General features: G+C 26.2%; 1 protein-coding gene across 1 annotated transcript; it reads left to right on the top strand.

Moving 5' to 3' along the window:
- The first annotated feature begins 9,416 nt into the window (after positions 1 to 9,416).
- On the top strand, positions 9,417 to 11,431 carry LOC114177755 (homeobox-leucine zipper protein ATHB-16-like). Its single transcript, XM_028063263.2, has 3 exons — positions 9,417 to 9,770; positions 10,074 to 10,447; positions 10,577 to 11,431. Exons 1-3 carry the CDS (start codon positions 9,710 to 9,712, stop codon positions 11,030 to 11,032), a joined length of 891 nt encoding a protein of 296 aa, XP_027919064.1. The 5' UTR covers positions 9,417 to 9,709; the 3' UTR covers positions 11,033 to 11,431.
- The last annotated feature ends 7,846 nt before the right edge of the window (positions 11,432 to 19,277 follow it).

Here is a 19,277-nt window from a genome sequence, read left to right as displayed (position 1 = left end):
TAATCCCTATCGATTTAAACAAAAAATTAGGAACTAAAAGATTAAGTCACCCTTAAAAACTAAAATAGTTAATTAGTTTTTATAATTTTTACTATTCCTAAAAGCTAAATTATAATTTTAATCATTATATAATATTACTCACTCTTTAAAGAAATAATTTCTGTTTCGGGTGTAGGGACCAAGCACCTACTAAGAACCACTTCAACCTTACTCATTTCTCCTCTATGTCTTCTCTCCTAGTAATCCGCTGTAACTTCCTCGCTAAGCAATCTTCCTCCTTGTTCGATCGGTTGAACAGACGATCGGGGGTACCTGTCTAAAAGGCTCTGATGCTTAAGTCAGTTGATAGGCCGATCGGTGTATAAGCGTAACTGCTATAATAAATGCGAATTTAAGACTCTTACCAACCTACCTCTGGGCCTATTTATAGTTTCCGGTGTGGGCCTATGATTAAGGTTCCTTAAGCATGGCCCAATGATCCCTTAATCGTGATTACTGACTTGTTTAATTTTAATTAATTCAGCTGACTGGTTCAAATTCTGTTTGGCCGATCGACCGATGGTCGCTTGGCTAGGTGGGTTATCTCCTATAAGTTCAATAAACTTAAGTGATATATTTAATCTAGATGGTCGATCGACCGATGAACCTCTATAAGGTAACACATGATTCATCTGTGGGGTCGATGGGACGATAGTCCTTTGTAGGTTTGTGATCTGCTCGTGGGACTGATGGACCGGTGGTCTTTTGCAAGGTACTACGCGATTAACTTAGGGGGTCGATCGACCGATGGACCTCTGTAAGGTAAAGTGTAATTAGTTTGTGGGGCCGATGGACCGATGGTCTTCTCTCATACGCTAACCCTCCCAGCCTTGTTCGATAGATCGGTGGGTCGCGCAATGCCGACGGTCCTATGGGCCATACAGTACAATTTCAAAAATCAAATTTAACAAATAAAATATTACAATTTAAATTATAAAAAATCTTAAAATTTCAAAAACCAATCACAATTTTAATTTGAGTAGTATAATAGAAATATAAAACGTGTACCTTAACAATACACTTTAAGCCAACACTTACAAACACACACAGAAACCGAGTTGTTGGAGGAGGAGGAAACGAAGAAAATAAAGATTCCCGTCATCTAAAATGTGAAAAAAAAAATGAAATGCAAAGCTATGATGTAAACACAATATTAAATGGGTGGTAAAATGAGTCGGTTCAGTCTGTTTTGGTTCATCTCGTTATCGGTTCGGTGTGTTTTGATCTATCTTATTTATGACTCATCAAAAATAAGTTGGACTAGATTGGTCCGTCAAATCAGGACGGGTCAATAATCATAACTTGTTATATACATGACAGGACAAATTAATGGACCAGATCAGGTTGGTCCGTCAATTTTTTTCTTTAAATTTTTTAACTTGTTTTCAAAATTTGTTTATATATACATATAAATTAATAGTAAAAACATGTTTAATCAAATAAAATATTTATTTAAAATTTAATTAATTAGTTAATATTTTTAATTAGATAAATTAAAATAATTATTACATTTACATATTAAATTACTCAATTATAACTAATAATTTATACTTGTTTTGTAGGTGTTAATGATTTAAACACAATACTATTATCTATTTACAAATTAAAAAAAATATGATGCACAATTAATCTTTTTAATTATTATTTTTTATTTTATTTTTTAAAAATAGGTTGAGACAGGTTGGTCTGTAATTTGGTCCGACAAAATGATAAATTGGACAAAACAGACCAGATCTGACGCATTAAAATCTTCGACTCAACTCGTTTCTTTTAACAGGAGTTTAGTCCAGCTCATTTTATTACTCATATAATATTATGTTGGACCCTTTAAACTTTAACTTAAAAAACATTATTTACATATTACATCTTACATCAAAATCTAAAGAGTTCAAACAAATATATTTATATTTATATTTATTTATAATAAGATTATCGTATATCTTTATTGTCGATTTCTTCTTAATCTGCCTTAACACGTTGGATATAAAACTCAATCTTTACGATAGCGAATGAGTGTATTCAATGTCAATCCTTTAATATAATTTATTTTATTTTTTGTTGTATTATATATATATATATATATATATATATATATATATAGTTTAATGTTTAACCACAAACTATAAAAATCATTGCATTAGTTGTCAGAATTATAAGAAATTATGTTCAATTAATATCTGGCAAAAGTAAAATGTATCAGTCTCACTTTAAAAGTTATCGTAAAATATATCAAAGGTTAAATAAGTTATCTTCTTAATTTTGAATAAAAATTAGAATTAGTTTATTTTTAAAATGTTAAATAAATTTAATCTTTTATTTTTGAAAATTTATATATTTAATTTTTTTAACCAAATTTCATTAAATTTATTTAATATTTTAATTGTTTATTTCATGATAACATTTGAGTTGTTTATATTACTTAACACATATTCATTTTATACTCAATGTTAGTAAAAAAATTGCATTTGAAACGTCATATAATAAAAAATATAATAAAAATAATTAAATTCACGTATTTTTAAAAATAAATGACTAAATTAATTTAAAATTTTAAAAATAAACTAATTTAAATTTTAACTTAAAGTTAAAAACAAAAAAACATATTTAATCTTATACCAAATTATATATTTAAATATCAAATTATATGTTTAAAGATTAGTTAACAAATTGTACCTATTACTATCATATAGATATGCGACGTGAAATATAAGTAAACATTTACTAATTGATGTTAATCATATCTACACGATTGAAAAATTGTTTTTTTAAGGGGTGTTATTTATTTTACACAATATGTCATATGTCATATGTCTATTGATTTTGTTTTAGTTCTTACGACCAAGGTACCAAATTATTTTACAAAAAAAATTAATACTAACGATACATATATCTTTTATACAATTATAATAAAATAGTATCACATAAGAATGTATTATATATATTATGTATATTATTGATTATTTCTTACACTATAAAAAATGCACCATTAACAATTCATTTTAATGACCAAAAGTTGTTAGTCACTATAGTTATAGTGACTAATTTAGATACAAATCCACAAAAATAAAAAAATTATTCGTTATTAAAACAGTTATTATTATGAATAAAAATTAGGGTTATATTTTTGGTCTTTCAACTTTTATTGAAAATTGGAATAAGTCTTTTGAAAACCTTGAACCAATTTAGTCCCTTATCTTTAGAAATACGTGGATTTAGTTATTTAAACTAATTTTTTTTTTAAGTTTATTTGACGTTTCAAACGCGTTTCTCAGCTAAGATTGAAGCAAAAATGTGTCAAATGGTGTAAACAAACTCAAATACCATCATAAAACGTGTTTGAAACATCAAAGAAACTCAACAAAATTTGTTAAAAGGATTAAATCTACGCTTTTCTAAAGTTGAAGGATTTAAATTGATCCAAAGTTTTCAAGAGGGACTAATTCCAATTTTCATTAAAAGTTAAGCAACCAGAAACATATTTAATCCTAAAAATTATAATTGGTCGCTAAATTGATCACTAATTAATTAGAGGTTAATCTAGAAATCAATTATTTAAGTAGCAAAAATCTTGATAGCTAATATTTACTCACCAGTCTCTTTTGGAAGCTAAAACCTTGGTAGCTAAATTCTAAAAACTAATTTAGAGACCAATTATAATTGTTTATTCATTATTTTATTTTAGTAATCTATAATTTTTTATTTTATAAATTGGTATATAAATTAATTATTATAATGACCAACAATTTTTGTTCATTAACACGCGTTATTTATGAAACATTTTCTTGTAAGGTTGTATTTCAACAATCAATAAAACAACCAAAAATCATGAAGACTGAGGTAACTTACGTGAGATTAAATTAGAAACAATTTAATTAATAGTATATTATATAAGTTATTTTGAGACATAATAATAAATATTAAAACTACTTAGGACGTAAATAATATAGTACTAAAATTATTTTTTATATATATAATTTTTCGAGTGATCAAGTTTTAGGTAAATTAAATCCAACGTTTTTCCATCAATTTACAATGCGAGTGAGGAACCTTGCAAACTCAAAAAATATTTGATCTCATAAACTCAAACATCAAGTAAACTTCTCAATAATTCATATCGTTCAACTTACAGAGTGATGACATGTTTATTTCAAAATATTCTTTCTATCATTGTTTCAAAAATGTAAAGTTTCATACACAAAAAGTCATCATTCTCCTATTGATTCCATGGACTTTTGTGGTCCTATTAGATATTTTACATAGATGATACCATAAAATAACGTTGATTATCGATAAAGTCTTGCATTGACTAATTAGGAAAAAAAAATCACTTTTATAAAATGATTTAAGTAATAGAAATCAATAAGGTTATTGGATATACAAGGGACTTAGTAGTTATATATCATAATTGTGTTTATAATTTTTGTAAAAGAAAAATTACAGAAGAGAATTTGTAATTTGTATATGTAAATTAAATAATAATATTTTTTTTTGAGTATTGATGAATATAGGACTTGAGGTGTCCCATCTCATTAAACTTGTTATATGTTTTTATTTAAATTTATGTTTTTATTTGTGGGTATGTTTTTGTTAGAAAAAAATATTTTTTGAGTTATTCTCTATCCTGATATTTGGTGCGTTTTTGGAGAGAGGTTTGTCGACAAGGAAGGACTTTCGTCATTACAGACTTTGTGCATGTTAATAGTGGTTTGAGTTCTTAAAAATTGGACTTGAGTCTAATTTAACCTTACAAAACCAATCAAGGTATATATATCTTGAGTGTGAAATTAGATATTAATGATAGTCCAATTGCGACTTAATAACGAATGACATGATAGATTCAAGAAACAACAAGTCTCGCTAGAATATGTTTCTAATGACTTTAATATCATATTATGAAGTGAAATTTAAACCTAACTTAACATTTCAAATAACATTTTACATCAAAATACATGTGTCCACATATACCCTAATAAAATCTGAGTACTTGAGAATGAAAATTTGACATATTTAAGAGGTAACTAGATTATTACTACTTAATAAATGGTTGTATCTCATCACATTTGTAGGGATAGAACTTTAGTTTTGCAATTTATTTGTTTAACATAACCTCATTGCTTTAAGCTTTATAATACCTTTAGATGTGTTTTCTTATTGTTACATTCTTCTTTCTATTCATTTAATCCTTTGTATTTTTAAATGTTTATTATTATTATTATTATTATTATTATTTATATTTATCCATCCAATAGGAATTAATTAGAGAATCAATTCCCCCCATAGGATCAATCCTTATAGGATCAATCCTTTTAAGAGACCGAGGGAAGCCACGACTCTTCCAATATTATTTTTTAATTTATATATATTTTTAAAATATATTTATGTATTATTTTATTATTTATATTAATTTAATTTAAAATAAATAAATTTAAAAGCTACATTTTTTTCCTCTTTTGTTATTATTGGTTCTCTTTTATTTGGTTTCTCTATTCTCGATACCTTTTTTTCTCACATTCTTTAATCTCAATTTTTACTTTCAATCTTTCATCTTTCTTAAAATCAAAATTGCACCCAAAAAAAATTAAAGAAGTAAGAAACATTTTGAACAAAATAATTTATTCTTTTGAAGAATTTTAAAGTTTTAGAATTTCACAATAGGGTATAAAACACACGGGATTGTCAATAAATGAGTGTTATTAGTAAAAATGAGGGATATGTTCTCTCTCAAACCACTCTTAATGGGTACGGGTGAAATGTTTAAAAATAACTTTTGTTCTAAACACTAAATATATTAGATTGTAAAAGATATCATAATATAAGTTAATCAAAATAAATGTTGACACTAATTCACCGTTTAGTAGGCATGAGCATTAATGCTTAACTTGTGTACACTCCCATCTTGAAAGAAAAAATCGAAAATAGTAAAATTTAAGGTGAATAATTGGGTGAACAAAATTATTTTACAACAGGTAGAAGCGGTTGGAAGAACTTTGATAATCTAGGTGAGTAATAATTTTTTTTTTGTGATATAAATGTCTATTATTTTTATTTGTTGGTGACCATAAACATATACATATATAGTATTTTTTTTTCTATTTTGGCTTGTTACATAATGATGTCTAGGATCGTCTCCTAGAATACATTTTTTTCACTACAACATAATATTTTTGCTTATATTGGTGCATTTTACTACATTTTTTTAAGAATTGTAATGTAAAGGTTTTAGCACTTCATGATTTTTATCAAATCATTTGAAAGAATTAATGAGAGGTAATCCTTCTAAAAATTATTAAGATATATATTCATTTCAATTTTTAAGAATCTGCATTATTTTCATTTATTGGTCTTATGCGAGTTTTTCTTGTTAGAATTAGTAAGCAAAAAAATGTGTTTTTTATTTGTTGTTTTATTAATGGTAGTGACTAAAAAGTATATACGACATAGGAATTTACCTTTTAAAATGCTTTTTTATATCGTGATGGAGAAAATTAAATTAGAAAGCGATTTAATGTCTTGCACGGAACTTATATGAGTCTTTAATGTATTATATTATGCAATAATTTAGGAAACTCTAAGACATGCTCTTTATTTGTAATGCAATAGTTAATTTTTAATTAATTAAATATTTTCTTTTCAATATAAAAATCTTACCAATATTACTCTTACCATATAATAAGATAATGATGTATCAAATATCTAAGAAGATAATCAGTTACTTATTATGGAGGAAGCTGAATTCATAATCTCTTCCACTCTTTTTTTCATGTCTATAAATCAATTTTATATCTTCAAATTGTTAGTGAAATAATTTAAACTCAAAACATGTCTCACTTTTTTCTTGACCTTACAATTATGTCAACATTATAACTCATAATCATTGTGAGATGTGATCCAAATGCAAATGAACATGTAACATGATTAATCAAAGTGTTATATCTTAAATACCCATATGATATCATTAATGATCTTGAACAAATAACTTTCATCTTTAAAAGTGAAATGAATAATTGTCTTACTAACACCAACCAAGTTAATATTCAAGCTAGTTAAAGATAATTATATATTTCTCATAACCAACGAATATCCATTTAGGATGGTTAAGGATTTTAAGCGGTGACAGATTTTCAACAAATATTTTAGGGATGTCAAAATCTTTATATAGATGTATAAAATCTTTTGAAAATGCCAAATATATAAAGTATATTAAAATATATTAATTTTAAAAAAATAGTTTAAATTATATATTAATTTATGTAGAGATGAAAACAATTGGGGGGACCTAGGCCCTCCTATGTCATAATGAAAGACCGTCTTTAAAATTTTGTGTGGATAATCACAACCTTGATGTTGGGAAAAACGAAATATCAATTAAGAACACTGTCGTCTTTATTTACAAGAATCACCCTATTAACAGGTAAATAAGATTAACACAAAAAACACAAGAATATAGTGTGAAAACTCCAAAATTCAGAGAAAAACCACAGTCGTTATTTAAAGACAACCAAAGAAATAATTACTATGTTCAAATTTGTATATCATATAAAAAACACTCTCAACCATTTGATCCAAAGTACACTCACACCCTCCAGAATAAGAATTTAACTACACTTCACTACACTCTACTCATGTTACTAGTTGAATCTCTATGACCAAAATACAATTCTTTTATCACACTCTAGATTGTGTCATAAGAACTTCATTCAACTATCTCCGTTTAATTTTCTCCCTCCATGTAAGTTCAATATCAATATTGTTATAACATTTCTTTCAGAATCTGAAATTCAATACATAACTTAAACATCTTAACATAGTTTTCTTTTTAAAAATAACTATGTTTATCATATATATCACACGACATAAATAGCATAATATAAATAAATACTAATAACTTTGAATTCATCTTTCATCGCATCATAATACTTATAATAGTATTCAAGTATAGTATATTGTTTTCACCCAACTACTTGCCAAGTGAATTAAGAACATATTTAAATTCGCTGAATTAAGTACATATCTAAATTTTATTAATCATTAATTTTGTTTATTCAACGTGAGATACTTGTCCAATAAGCTAAAGTCTTGAATGTTTACTGAAATGAATTTTGCTCCCAATTATCAAACTCTTAACTCTTTAAATAATTAAATTATATATACACCGAAATAAACTAAATAATTCACCATAACGTACATAGATATAATAATCAATTTGTAATATTGGCTGAAGTTGACTCTAGAATAGGAGATGCCGAGAAGGGGAACATTTATTAGAAGAAATAATAATAAAAAATAATATGAACACCACAAGAAAAAAAATAGCATAATTTGCAAATAAGTAAAACACTTGATCCAGAAGTTGTCATGAAAATCTTTGTAGTTCTTGCAACTACTTTTCTGACTTTTATAAAATCTCACTTTGAACTTTTAGAAATTTTAATGAGAATGACTATCAATGTAATGCTTTGATTCAAGGTTTGTAATTATTTTTAGAAGTGTCTTTTATTGTAGGTGTAACTATTCCAATTTCCCTCACGAGCAGAGGGATCCTAATTAATTACCTTGAAGTTTGGTGTTCTTTGTTTATGAATACTCCATATAATTGGTACAACTCTTTCATTTGAAAGTTTGTTTTATTTTATTTTTTGGTCGATAAAAGTTAAATTTATTGTAACATGATATAACTGAAAGTAGATAGTTGTTGGACTAAAGTTTGAGAAATGCCTCAAAGAATCAGCATGTGACTGTTAAATTTTAAAATGCATTTATAACAGTATACTTAAATTGTTGGATTTTAAATTTTTTATAAACTCATATAAATTTTCACCTTTAATGAAACATACCGTGCCCTAAAAACAAATGTTAAAAAATATTTATTTGATATTGATAAGAAGAATAAATTATTATTATTATTATTATTATTATTATTATTATAAAGTTGGGTGACGTAAGCAACCTTAAGCCGGCTTAAACAGTGGACGCAAGCTGCCGAGAGCCACGCCGTTTCCATTTTGATCTGTCCACACTCTGCGCTACCTCCCAAATACCGCTCCTCGAGGAAACTCAAGCTTAACCGGCTAACCCGGTACCCAAAAAAGTTGCATTTGGGTTGAATTTGGGTTCATTTGGTAGCCAACCGCAGTAGCAGTCACTTAACCCCAGTCAGATTCTAACCCAGGTTGGTTTATTTAAAGACACAAACTCTCACCTAAGCTCGCCTGTGAACTTGTTCACCCTTTTCTCCTCACTCCTCACTCCTCAATCCTCACTCACCTCACCCTTCCTTTTCTTCATTTTTCTCTTCTTCCTCTTTCTCTTCACTTCATCACTGATGATGTAGATAGAGAGTGAAAAGAGACCACTTTGTCCACTCCGAAAGAGATTGCTTCTTCTTGGAATTGTTTGATTCATGGGTGAAGAGGGAGAAGAGGTCTCAATAGAAAAGGAACAAAAAAGCATGCCAGTTTATGCAAATGACTGCTTCTATACTACTTCCTCTGCAAATTGGCCCCTTTTAAGACACCACAATTCATCTTCAATGCCTCCCTTTAAGTAAAACACACAACAAAACAAACCTTTTTCTCACCTTTTCTTCTTAGATCTTAATATACATTGCCTAAACAACATAAAGGGATCAAATTTAAGTTCCTTGATCTAATAACATCCCTGCTTTGCACTCATGAAGAGACTTGGCAGCTCCGATTCTCTGGGTGCTCTCATGACCATTTGTCCAACAACAGGTTAATTCAATTAAAGCTTCGGGTTTTTTTTTTCTTTTTCTTTTTAATTCAGACAGATAGATCCATGATGCATGTTTGTTTCATGTTTGTGCCTTGTCTTGTCTCTAACTTTTTTTGTGATCAACCGCACCAGTTGCAAACCTTTCATGTTTTTTAAATTACCCCAAATTCCTTATTCTGTCCTTTGTTTTTGCATTACAATTTACAACTCATGGTGTGATGTTTTTTGTGCGTTTGTTTGTTTGAAGAGACAAACAACAAAACCAGTCGCACTAACCATGATTGTGTCCGATTTGCATTCAGACGAACACAGTCCGAGGAACAACCACGTGTATGGCAGGGAGTTCCAGTCTATGTTGGAAGGACTAGACGATGAAGGGTGTGTGGAGGAACCAGGACACCACGCGGAGAAGAAACGAAGACTGAGCGTGGATCAGGTGAAGGCTTTGGAGAAGAACTTCGAAGTAGAGAACAAACTGGAACCTGACAGAAAGGTGAAGCTGGCACAAGAACTTGGGTTGCAACCAAGACAAGTTGCGGTTTGGTTCCAAAACCGTCGAGCCAGATGGAAAACAAAGCAATTGGAAAGAGACTATGGAGTCCTCAAAGCCAATTATGATTCCCTCAAACTCAACTACGACACACTCCAACAAGACAACGAAGCCTTGCTCAAAGAGGTAGAATAGAATCAATCTCATGACTCTAGAATAAACAATTTGCATTCATCACTAACTTTTTAAAGTTTTTTTTGTCTTTGATTTTTAGCGTGGAAAGAGTATTAAAAGGTTGGTTTGTTGTGTTGGCAGATAAAGGAATTGAAATCAAGGTTGCTGCTGCAGGAAGAGAGCAACACTGAAAGCGATGTTTCGGTGAAGGAGGAGATGATAACACTGCAAGATAGTAACCCACTTTGTGAAACCGCCATTCCTGGATCCGAATGCTTCAACAAGAGTGATGAGGTTTTAGGGGGTTTCAAAGACGGGTCTTCCGACAGCGACTCCAGCGCGATCTTGAACGAAGAGAATGCCAACAACAACGACAACAGTCCCAACAACGCCACGATTTCATCTTCTGGGGTTATGCAAAGTCAGAGCTTTTTGTCTTCGTCTTCTCCGATGAACTGTTTCCAGTTCCAGAAACAGTTTCCGCAGTACGTGAAGATGGAGGAGCATAATTTTCTGAGCGCGGACGAGGCGTGCAATTTCTTCTCGGATGAACAAGCGCCCACGCTGCAGTGGTACTGTTCAGAGGAGTGGAGTTAAGAAGATGAACACAGAAGAAAAGGAAGAATCATGGCCACCTTGTTGAGAAGAGGATTAGAGAGAAGAATAAGGCATTATTTTGCAGGGTGTATAGTAATGGAGAAAGAAGCTTTGTAAAAAGGGAAAGGGTTGCATGGTGAAGATTGACGAAGAGAGAAAAAAACTGAAGAGTTTGAGGGATAGAGAGAGAAGAAGAAAGGGTTGCAGGAACAGGGTGGGGTCGGAGAAGAGAGGTTGATGACGAGAAAAGGGTAAAAATAATAATAATCATCAATCTCTCGGGCGTGCGGGTAATTTATGAATAATAATAATAATAATAATAATAATATAATAATGATTAGGTCCTAATGAAATCAAATCTATCTATCTATGCTGTAAAAAATCCACAATTCACCTGTCTCTGCTTCCACCTTTCTTTCTCTCTCACCATTTTTCTATTATCAGCTTCTTGTATTTATCTAAATTCATTTTCCTTTTTTATTTTTATTTTATTAAAAAGAAATAAGATAGTAAGTTTTAAAGGTTAAAATTATAGATTTTGGGATTTTCCAAGAATATTTAGATGCAGTTGAGTGTGTTTTTATATTATATAACCAGAATTTCGACTTTATTTTGAACAATTACCTCAAACTTTTATTAATTTGATTTTTTTTTCTTGAATTTAAATTTGTAGTAGGTTTTTGAGGAATTCGTGTAATTTGATTTTTCTTAGGGAGAAAATTGAGAGGAGAAATTAGTGTAAGAAAATGTCTATCATGAAGCATAAGAGTGTGTAGTAATTTTCGTTTTGTTTTGTTTAAAATGAAGAACCATTTTTCTGCTAAATAAATTTCTATTTTTTTTAATTATTCGACTTATATATATTACATTTAATTAATTTTTTTAATTATTCTCTTTAAATAACGTATTATATTTAAGAAAATGTAAATTTTACTTTTATTGAATTAAATTATTTATAGAATACATACTTGATATTTTTTAATATTATTTATTTTTGTCACGTCAGAATGTGTGACTTTAATTTAAAATGTTCACTCATATAAATTATTGATTTATTAAGTAACATAATTCACCTTCTTTTTTGTCTTTAGTAATTAATTTTGCTTATTCGAATAATACTTTTTTAGCTACACAAATTTTTATTCTCACGTCCAATGGTTCAATTCCTTTTATATTTATCAAGTTCATTCAAATTTTCAATATTTTTCCTCCCAACAGTAAAAATAATAAATCTTGTAATTGTAATGAAAATTCAATTACACATAACTGTTAAGGATTTTTTTTATTATCATTTTTTTTATTTTTTAGGTAAGTAAATTATTTCATTGATATTTGAATAAAGCATATAAGTAATTTTCTTTAATACAATTTCAATGAATAAAAAATATATTTTGTTCATATTTTATATGTATTTCTTCGAATTATAAAAAAAATGGTGTTTAAAATAATACAAAATAAAAAACAAAAAAGAAACTTTGAATAAATAAATATATATGAACGAAAATGCCATGAACAAATATAATGACAAAATTATAAATTAAGAATTAATATATAATTAAAGATAAATTAATTAACATAATCATAAATTCAATAAAGTAAATTAGTGCATGCGTAATTGAAATAAATTAAATATGTTTTTAAATAGAAATAAATAAAATAAAGTGAAATAATATATAATTAGAAATAAATTAATAAAAAATAAGGTAAACAACAACTCATAAAAAATTAAATGAAATGAATAAATAAGAACAAAACAGAGCTTAAATAAAATAAATTAAATATAAATTAAATTAAATAAATAAATAAATAAAATGCATTAATGAAATTAATTTATATACGTATACATAAACAGAAAGATAATAATTATAAATAAATTAAATAAATAAATAATATATAATTCAAAATAAATGTAAGTTTAATAAAGTTTATTAAGATTAATAGAATTTAACCTCATTTCCACTTTTATTCAATTTTTGTTTCTTGGCCTAATATTTTCGTCAATTTTTCTTTGTTTCATGTTAAAAAAAAAAATTGGTAATACAGTAGATATAAATATTTTAGATTATTAAAATCTCTTAAAACTCCTTGTTCCAAATTTTCTCTTTTTTTTCTCTCTTTTTCTTTTTCTCTTTCTCTCTTTTTATTAAGTATCTTACACTTCATTTATCATAGCTTCCATTTCATCCATTTATATGTCAAGTTTTATTTTAATTTAATTTGTTTTTCAACTCATGATTACCTCATTTAATGAAGAGATAATCCTCATTTTCTTCTTATTATCACTTTCTTTTTCTCTTTTATTTATTCTTTCTCCTTGTTTTTAGAAGATTTTTAAAATATTTATTTTTAATATATATATATATATATATTTTTTTTTCTTTCCTTTTATTATTTATTTATATATATTTTTTCATTTTATTTGGTCATGATGTTTTCTAAAAACTACTAATTTACTTTTTAATATTCACATTTTATAATCTACATAACTTTTTTTTAATATGTACACATAGAGACAAATTGATTAACCAAATCATTCATAGTTAAATCCTTCGTAAATTATCATATGATTACATTTATTTAATTTTTGAACATATTTGAATTAATTAAACACCTGTCAATCAATTCATTAAGTTTGTCTCTTGTTTCATGCATATATGTATGTGAAGTTTTATTCTCTACCTCTCCCATTAAACAAGAAAAAGGTTTAGAAATGAGTAAATTAATCAAAATTCTTAATTAAATAATAAAATTAAACTATAAACAAGCGTTCAACAACAATCCTAAGAACATAAAAAAAATGAAAAAGAAATTATATTTTGTTAAACAACAATACTTTAAATGTACATAATCTCATAATTAACTTTGAAGTCATAAGAAAATCAACCCAAAAAAGTATTCCATGTGGAAGAAAATTAAAAGCATTACAAATAAAAAAAGAGAGCATAGTGTGATGGATGATTGAGTAGTGATGGATGATCATTGAGCATTGATGGACTTCTATTTATTACAGTCTTTAGTGAACTAAATTTTTGTGACAAATAATCCAAAATAATATATTATGGTGAAAAAACACCAAACAAAAAGATACTCTCCAAGCTATCTTCAAAACAACATTTTTATCTTTAAAACATTTTATTTCTCATTAAGCTTATCATCTTAGATTCTCATAAGTTATTGAAAAATCTCCAAATCAATATGTTAACACCGTCCATAAGTTTAGTATATCATCTATCAATATATCATGTATAAACAACTTATCAGATTGCATATATTTCAGATGCACAAAGCACAAGTCAAAACATTCAGAAAGTATTTATGCAATACATCATATCATCAACCCTCAACTCATGGATGATCCATCAAATTGTATAATAAAGTTCAACAAACTAAATTGCTTAATTAAACTCATATGTATGCATAGTCTAATGAAGGTTGCTTATTGCTTATCTAGAACGTCTACCATCTATCAAGACTTTAAAAACATATTTTAATCAATGATTCTAGTTAAAACTCAAATAATCCAAACTACACAAATTTCAATTAAAACCGTGAGTTTAAACTCAATTATAATTCAATGAAGTAAAGATCATGAGTTATAAATATGATTAAAAATTATAATTGAAAGTTAAGAATAAGTGTTTTAAATACGATTAAAAATATACTCATCTGCCTAGTCCACTAGGTCATACATGGGATAGGATAGGTTGACCTAACAATTTCTTTTTCTTGTTATATATGTAAAATATTAAAATAAAAAATATTAAAATTTAAAGAATTATGATTTTTTTATGTATTATTTGAAAAATATAAATATTTAAAGGATTCTTATATTTATGTCTCATTCTAAGTAATGGAAGATGTTTACCTTTATAGAAAGGCTTCATTTCGAAGCTTCATCAAGAAATTTTGGATCATCTTGTGCACCACTTGCCATGAAATAATAAAAAGAAAAAAGAAAAAAAAGAGGATTGTCAGTTGAGCTTTTGTACAACATAAGAAATCTCTTGGAAAGAAAAAAAAAAAATACATCTTTCATGAAATGCACTCAATTTTGCATTTGATCAAAGTTGAGGACATAATTCAAATGTGTCCTCTTTTATATTGAGAGACTTGGATGTGAGATAGAGTAACTAAACACTCTCATTCCCTACTCTTATATCCAAATAAGGAAAAAAGAAAAAAGGTATAAATAAAAAAATAACTAAACTATGTAAATATTAAAATAAATATTAAATATCTGTTGCAAAAAATATTTATCTTATTTATAAGACCGTAATAACCAAACCTTCTTTATATTTATCTTTATTTTTAGTTTTCTTTTCAATATTTTCTAAAAGTAAATTCTTTGTATCCATATTCACATCCAACCATTCAACATGTTATTGGATAGTTATTTTTATAAAATCTACTATTTTACGGGATTCAAGCTTTAAACCATATAAAAAAGTAATAATTATTTAAACAAATATAAACAACATAGTATTATCATAGTTATATTTATGTTTAATTATTCGGATGATTCTCATTTTGGTAGAGGTATGTCAATTTGGTACCCTCTTTTAAAAAATGTCAATTGTGTATCAATTTTTGAAAAATGTTTCTCTCTTTCCAAAAAAATATAATTAACGTGTTAACGGCATGCCACACATGTGGATATCTTTTTTGTATATATATTTTATGATTTCCTTTTGCAAATATTTTTTGTTGCCATATGTCAAATTTATAGTGTGACACATAATAATGACAATATATTAATTTCAATTTAATTCTAATATATGTCTAGTTGATTTAATTTAGTCTCTATTTTTGTCTTTTTGATTCAATTTTATCTTATTTTTTTTAATAATTGAAATATTTTTTAATTAATTTTTAAATTATATACTTGCTAGTTTGTTTGAAAGTCGTAATTTATTGTTATCAGAGTATATGGGATTGATAGAAATATGTAATTATATGTATTAACTCATTAATAAATATTTACTCATTCCATTAAATTGTCAATAGTTATAGAAATTAGATTCTAACTTATATTATAATTCTTCACAAGAAAAGTTTTAACTTGTTAGTCAACATAAAAGCTTAAGGTATACAATGTAGAATAGTATGACTCAATTCAAAAGACTTTACATCATAACAAACTTTTAGACGGAGTATTATCCGGATAAAATTTTTACTTTTCCAAAAATAAAACACAGTTTATCACAGTAATAAATAAATGTTTGTTTCAAATAACGTGAAGAATAATGATAGTAAATAACTTTCATCTATTTTTTTCTTCAAATAACTTTCAATGATATCACAGTATTAAATTTATTTAAATTTATATTTTACATTAAATTTTACTTATATTTTGTTTAAAAATTTCAAATATATTTATTTTAACTTATTATAAATTTGTTTTAAATAATTTATATACAAATGTTAGAATTGGTATAAAAATATCAATTTTATAAATTTAAATGTGAAATTTTAAAATAATTTTGTAACAAGTTAAAATAAATATATTTAAAATTTTAAAATAAAAAATAGAGGTTAATGTAAAATTTAAATTTAAATGAACTTAATATTGTTAAAAATATGTCATGAAAATATCACTTATAATAAAAATATCATTACAATATTTATATAAAAGTTAAATTTAGTCTCAATTTGGAGGAGATGATGAAATTGAAAAAAAAAAAGAACTAAAATGGAATCAAAATAATAAATATATGGATCAAATTAAGATTCAGATAATGACTTGCCACGTGTCACAATATTGATATGATAAGTGGCACAATACTGACTGACACGTGACGTAAATAATTTTTAAAAAAATCAAAAAAATAATTTAAAAGAAAATAAAAAATATGATGAGTTGACAATGATACATCATTGACACCGTTAATATCATACTAACGGAATTGACCTAATTAATACATATTTTAAAAAACATAAATCTAATTGAGACTAAAAAAAATCTTAGGACCTATTTGAGATTTTGGTAAAAAAAATAGACTATTTTAACCTTAAAATTATCCAAAAATTATATATATATATATATATATATATATATATTGTAAAATAAAAATATTAAACAAATTATTTTATTGTCTGAACGAATAACGTTGCAAAGATCCTTTTGAAATTTATAAATTTTAATATAGCTGGTTTAACTTTTTTTTATAATAAATATTTTAAATACTCAACAATTTCTCTTTTTTTTTTAACTTTGTAATTTATCAAGTTCACATCTGATGAAAATGTCATATGAAATTGTGACAGCAATAGATAATGGGAAGCTATTTTAAATAAAAGTTGTTTAGATATTGTTTTAGATTTTTCGAAGTAAAAATAAATAAATAAATTCTGAAGCGGTCTTATTTAATATTTAAAAGTTGTTTAAAAATGATCATACTTATCTTTATAAACAGTTTCAACATTTCATGTTAGAAATAAAAAGATATTTTTATCTATTGAAATAACAAAGATAGTATAAATAATTAAATTAAAATTGAAATATGTGAAATTGTAAGTTGTTTGATATTATTTATTAAAATAAAGTATGTGACATGATACGTGAATGATGCAGTGGAAGAGTGAAGAAAATTATGTAGCGAAGAAGATTCCGTGACATTTTGAGTTGGTGACGTTTGTGGTGGTCACTGTCTTTTTCAGCATTCCGAGACTACAAAGGACAAAATAATCATCTGCCATTACCCTTTATCCAATCACATTTTATTTCAAACCACTTGATTAATTATTAAACTGTGAATACGAATAACGTCAATTTTAATACAGTAAGAAATCAATATAAAATTTATCAAACTAGAATAATAAATCATCAAGTTATATATAAGAAATAGTTTTTTTTATAGTAAAACTGGTTGGTGGATTCATACTAAGTTCCTATAGTGTTAATTTTAAAATAATATTGAGTTAAAAAATTATTAAATCATAGTATATGTAACTTTAAAGATAAAAATTTAAATGAATAAATAATAAAAAGTCTTGTATATGTAATAATATTTACTTTGTACTTTCATTTTTGGAATTTTATCTCTCTCAAATTGAGTTCTTTCTTAGTCTATTGAAAAAATTGACTAATATTATTATTCTATTAACTTGTATTACCGAAGAGAATACAGAATTAAAAAACAAGTTAGTGATAGCTAATTCTAGGTAAATGGTTCAATTCTTATTAAGGGTGTATTTTTATCCTCCTCTCTGGGTGGTTTGATAAAGAGATGTCATTGGAATTCTAGAAGTGACCATGGAATCTTTTTAGGCTACCAGGCATGTTACATTCACGTAAGGAAAATCAATATTTCCATTTATTAAATGGTTTTGTTGATTAGAGGTGTGGTGAGTGTGATAATTAATATGTATTGAATCTGTTAAATGTAATATTAAATAAAATTTGACCTAATAAATATTAATGTAATTTTATTTTATTTAAAGGATAAAAATGTTCACAAGTGTTTAACATGTGTGTTTAATATTTGAATGTTGTTAAAAACTAAATATAATTAAATATAAGAAAGTTTAAATTAATAGAAAAATCAGAAAAAAAAACAGTGTTAAACATCTAAAAAATTTACAAAAAATAGAACTAAAGTATCAATTAATTTGAGTTGAGACCTTAAAATTTTCAAAGTCCTTGTTTTTGTATCAGAGAGTTATTGTCTAAAAATTTAAAAGGGTATTTTTGTCTTTATAATATCTATTATATGCATTTATACTATTTTAATTAATGTAATTAATTATTTTAGTTTTCAATGTAAAAATGATGGAATCGATATACATTAATGATCCCTTAACCAGTGCCCACTATTAGCATTCTCCTTCTTTTATATTTATAGATATTGTTTCATTTCAAATCCGTCTAAAATTATAAGGGTCAATCACCAAAGTATTATCCATTTTCAAACTTAGAGCTTCATCAATATTTTGTCCCTAAAAAACGCTTAGAAGGGTAAAAGGAAAAAGTATTTGAAAGGTGAAATTATTGGATGTCAATAAAGCAAAATTATTGACAAATGACAAAGAAATTGTCTTTGTCAGTAAAATGCTCGTTAATAAATTTTATTGATTCAAAATAATTTGCATGTGCCACCTTCATCGTTGTTGTTGTTGTCACCATCTCCTTCTCTTTCTTTTTCTTCTTCTCTTATTTTTCTCTTCTTCTCACATATCCCCAATTAATTTACATAATTTTTCATCATATTTAATGAAAAATTTGACATCCATTTTACCAGTAAAAAAT

This window comes from Vigna unguiculata, chromosome 3, assembly GCF_037176805.1.
Source record: "Vigna unguiculata cultivar grain cowpea cultivar isolate G323 ecotype 2 chromosome 3, ASM3717680v1, whole genome shotgun sequence".
NCBI classification, from domain to species: Eukaryota; Viridiplantae; Streptophyta; class Magnoliopsida; order Fabales; family Fabaceae; genus Vigna; species Vigna unguiculata.
The sequence above is the reverse complement of the archived record's forward strand: the minus strand, read 5'-3'. Positions and strand labels throughout refer to the sequence as shown.

Coding starts and splice junctions, on each gene's coding strand:
- LOC114177755 (XM_028063263.2), top strand. CDS start 9,710: ATGAAGAGACTTGGCAGCTCCGATTCTCTGGGTGCTCTCATGACCATT. Junction 9,771..10,073: donor GACCATTTGTCCAACAACAG/GTTAATTCAATT, acceptor ATTTGCATTCAG/ACGAACACAGTCCGAGGAAC. Junction 10,448..10,576: donor ACGAAGCCTTGCTCAAAGAG/GTAGAATAGAAT, acceptor TTGTGTTGGCAG/ATAAAGGAATTGAAATCAAG.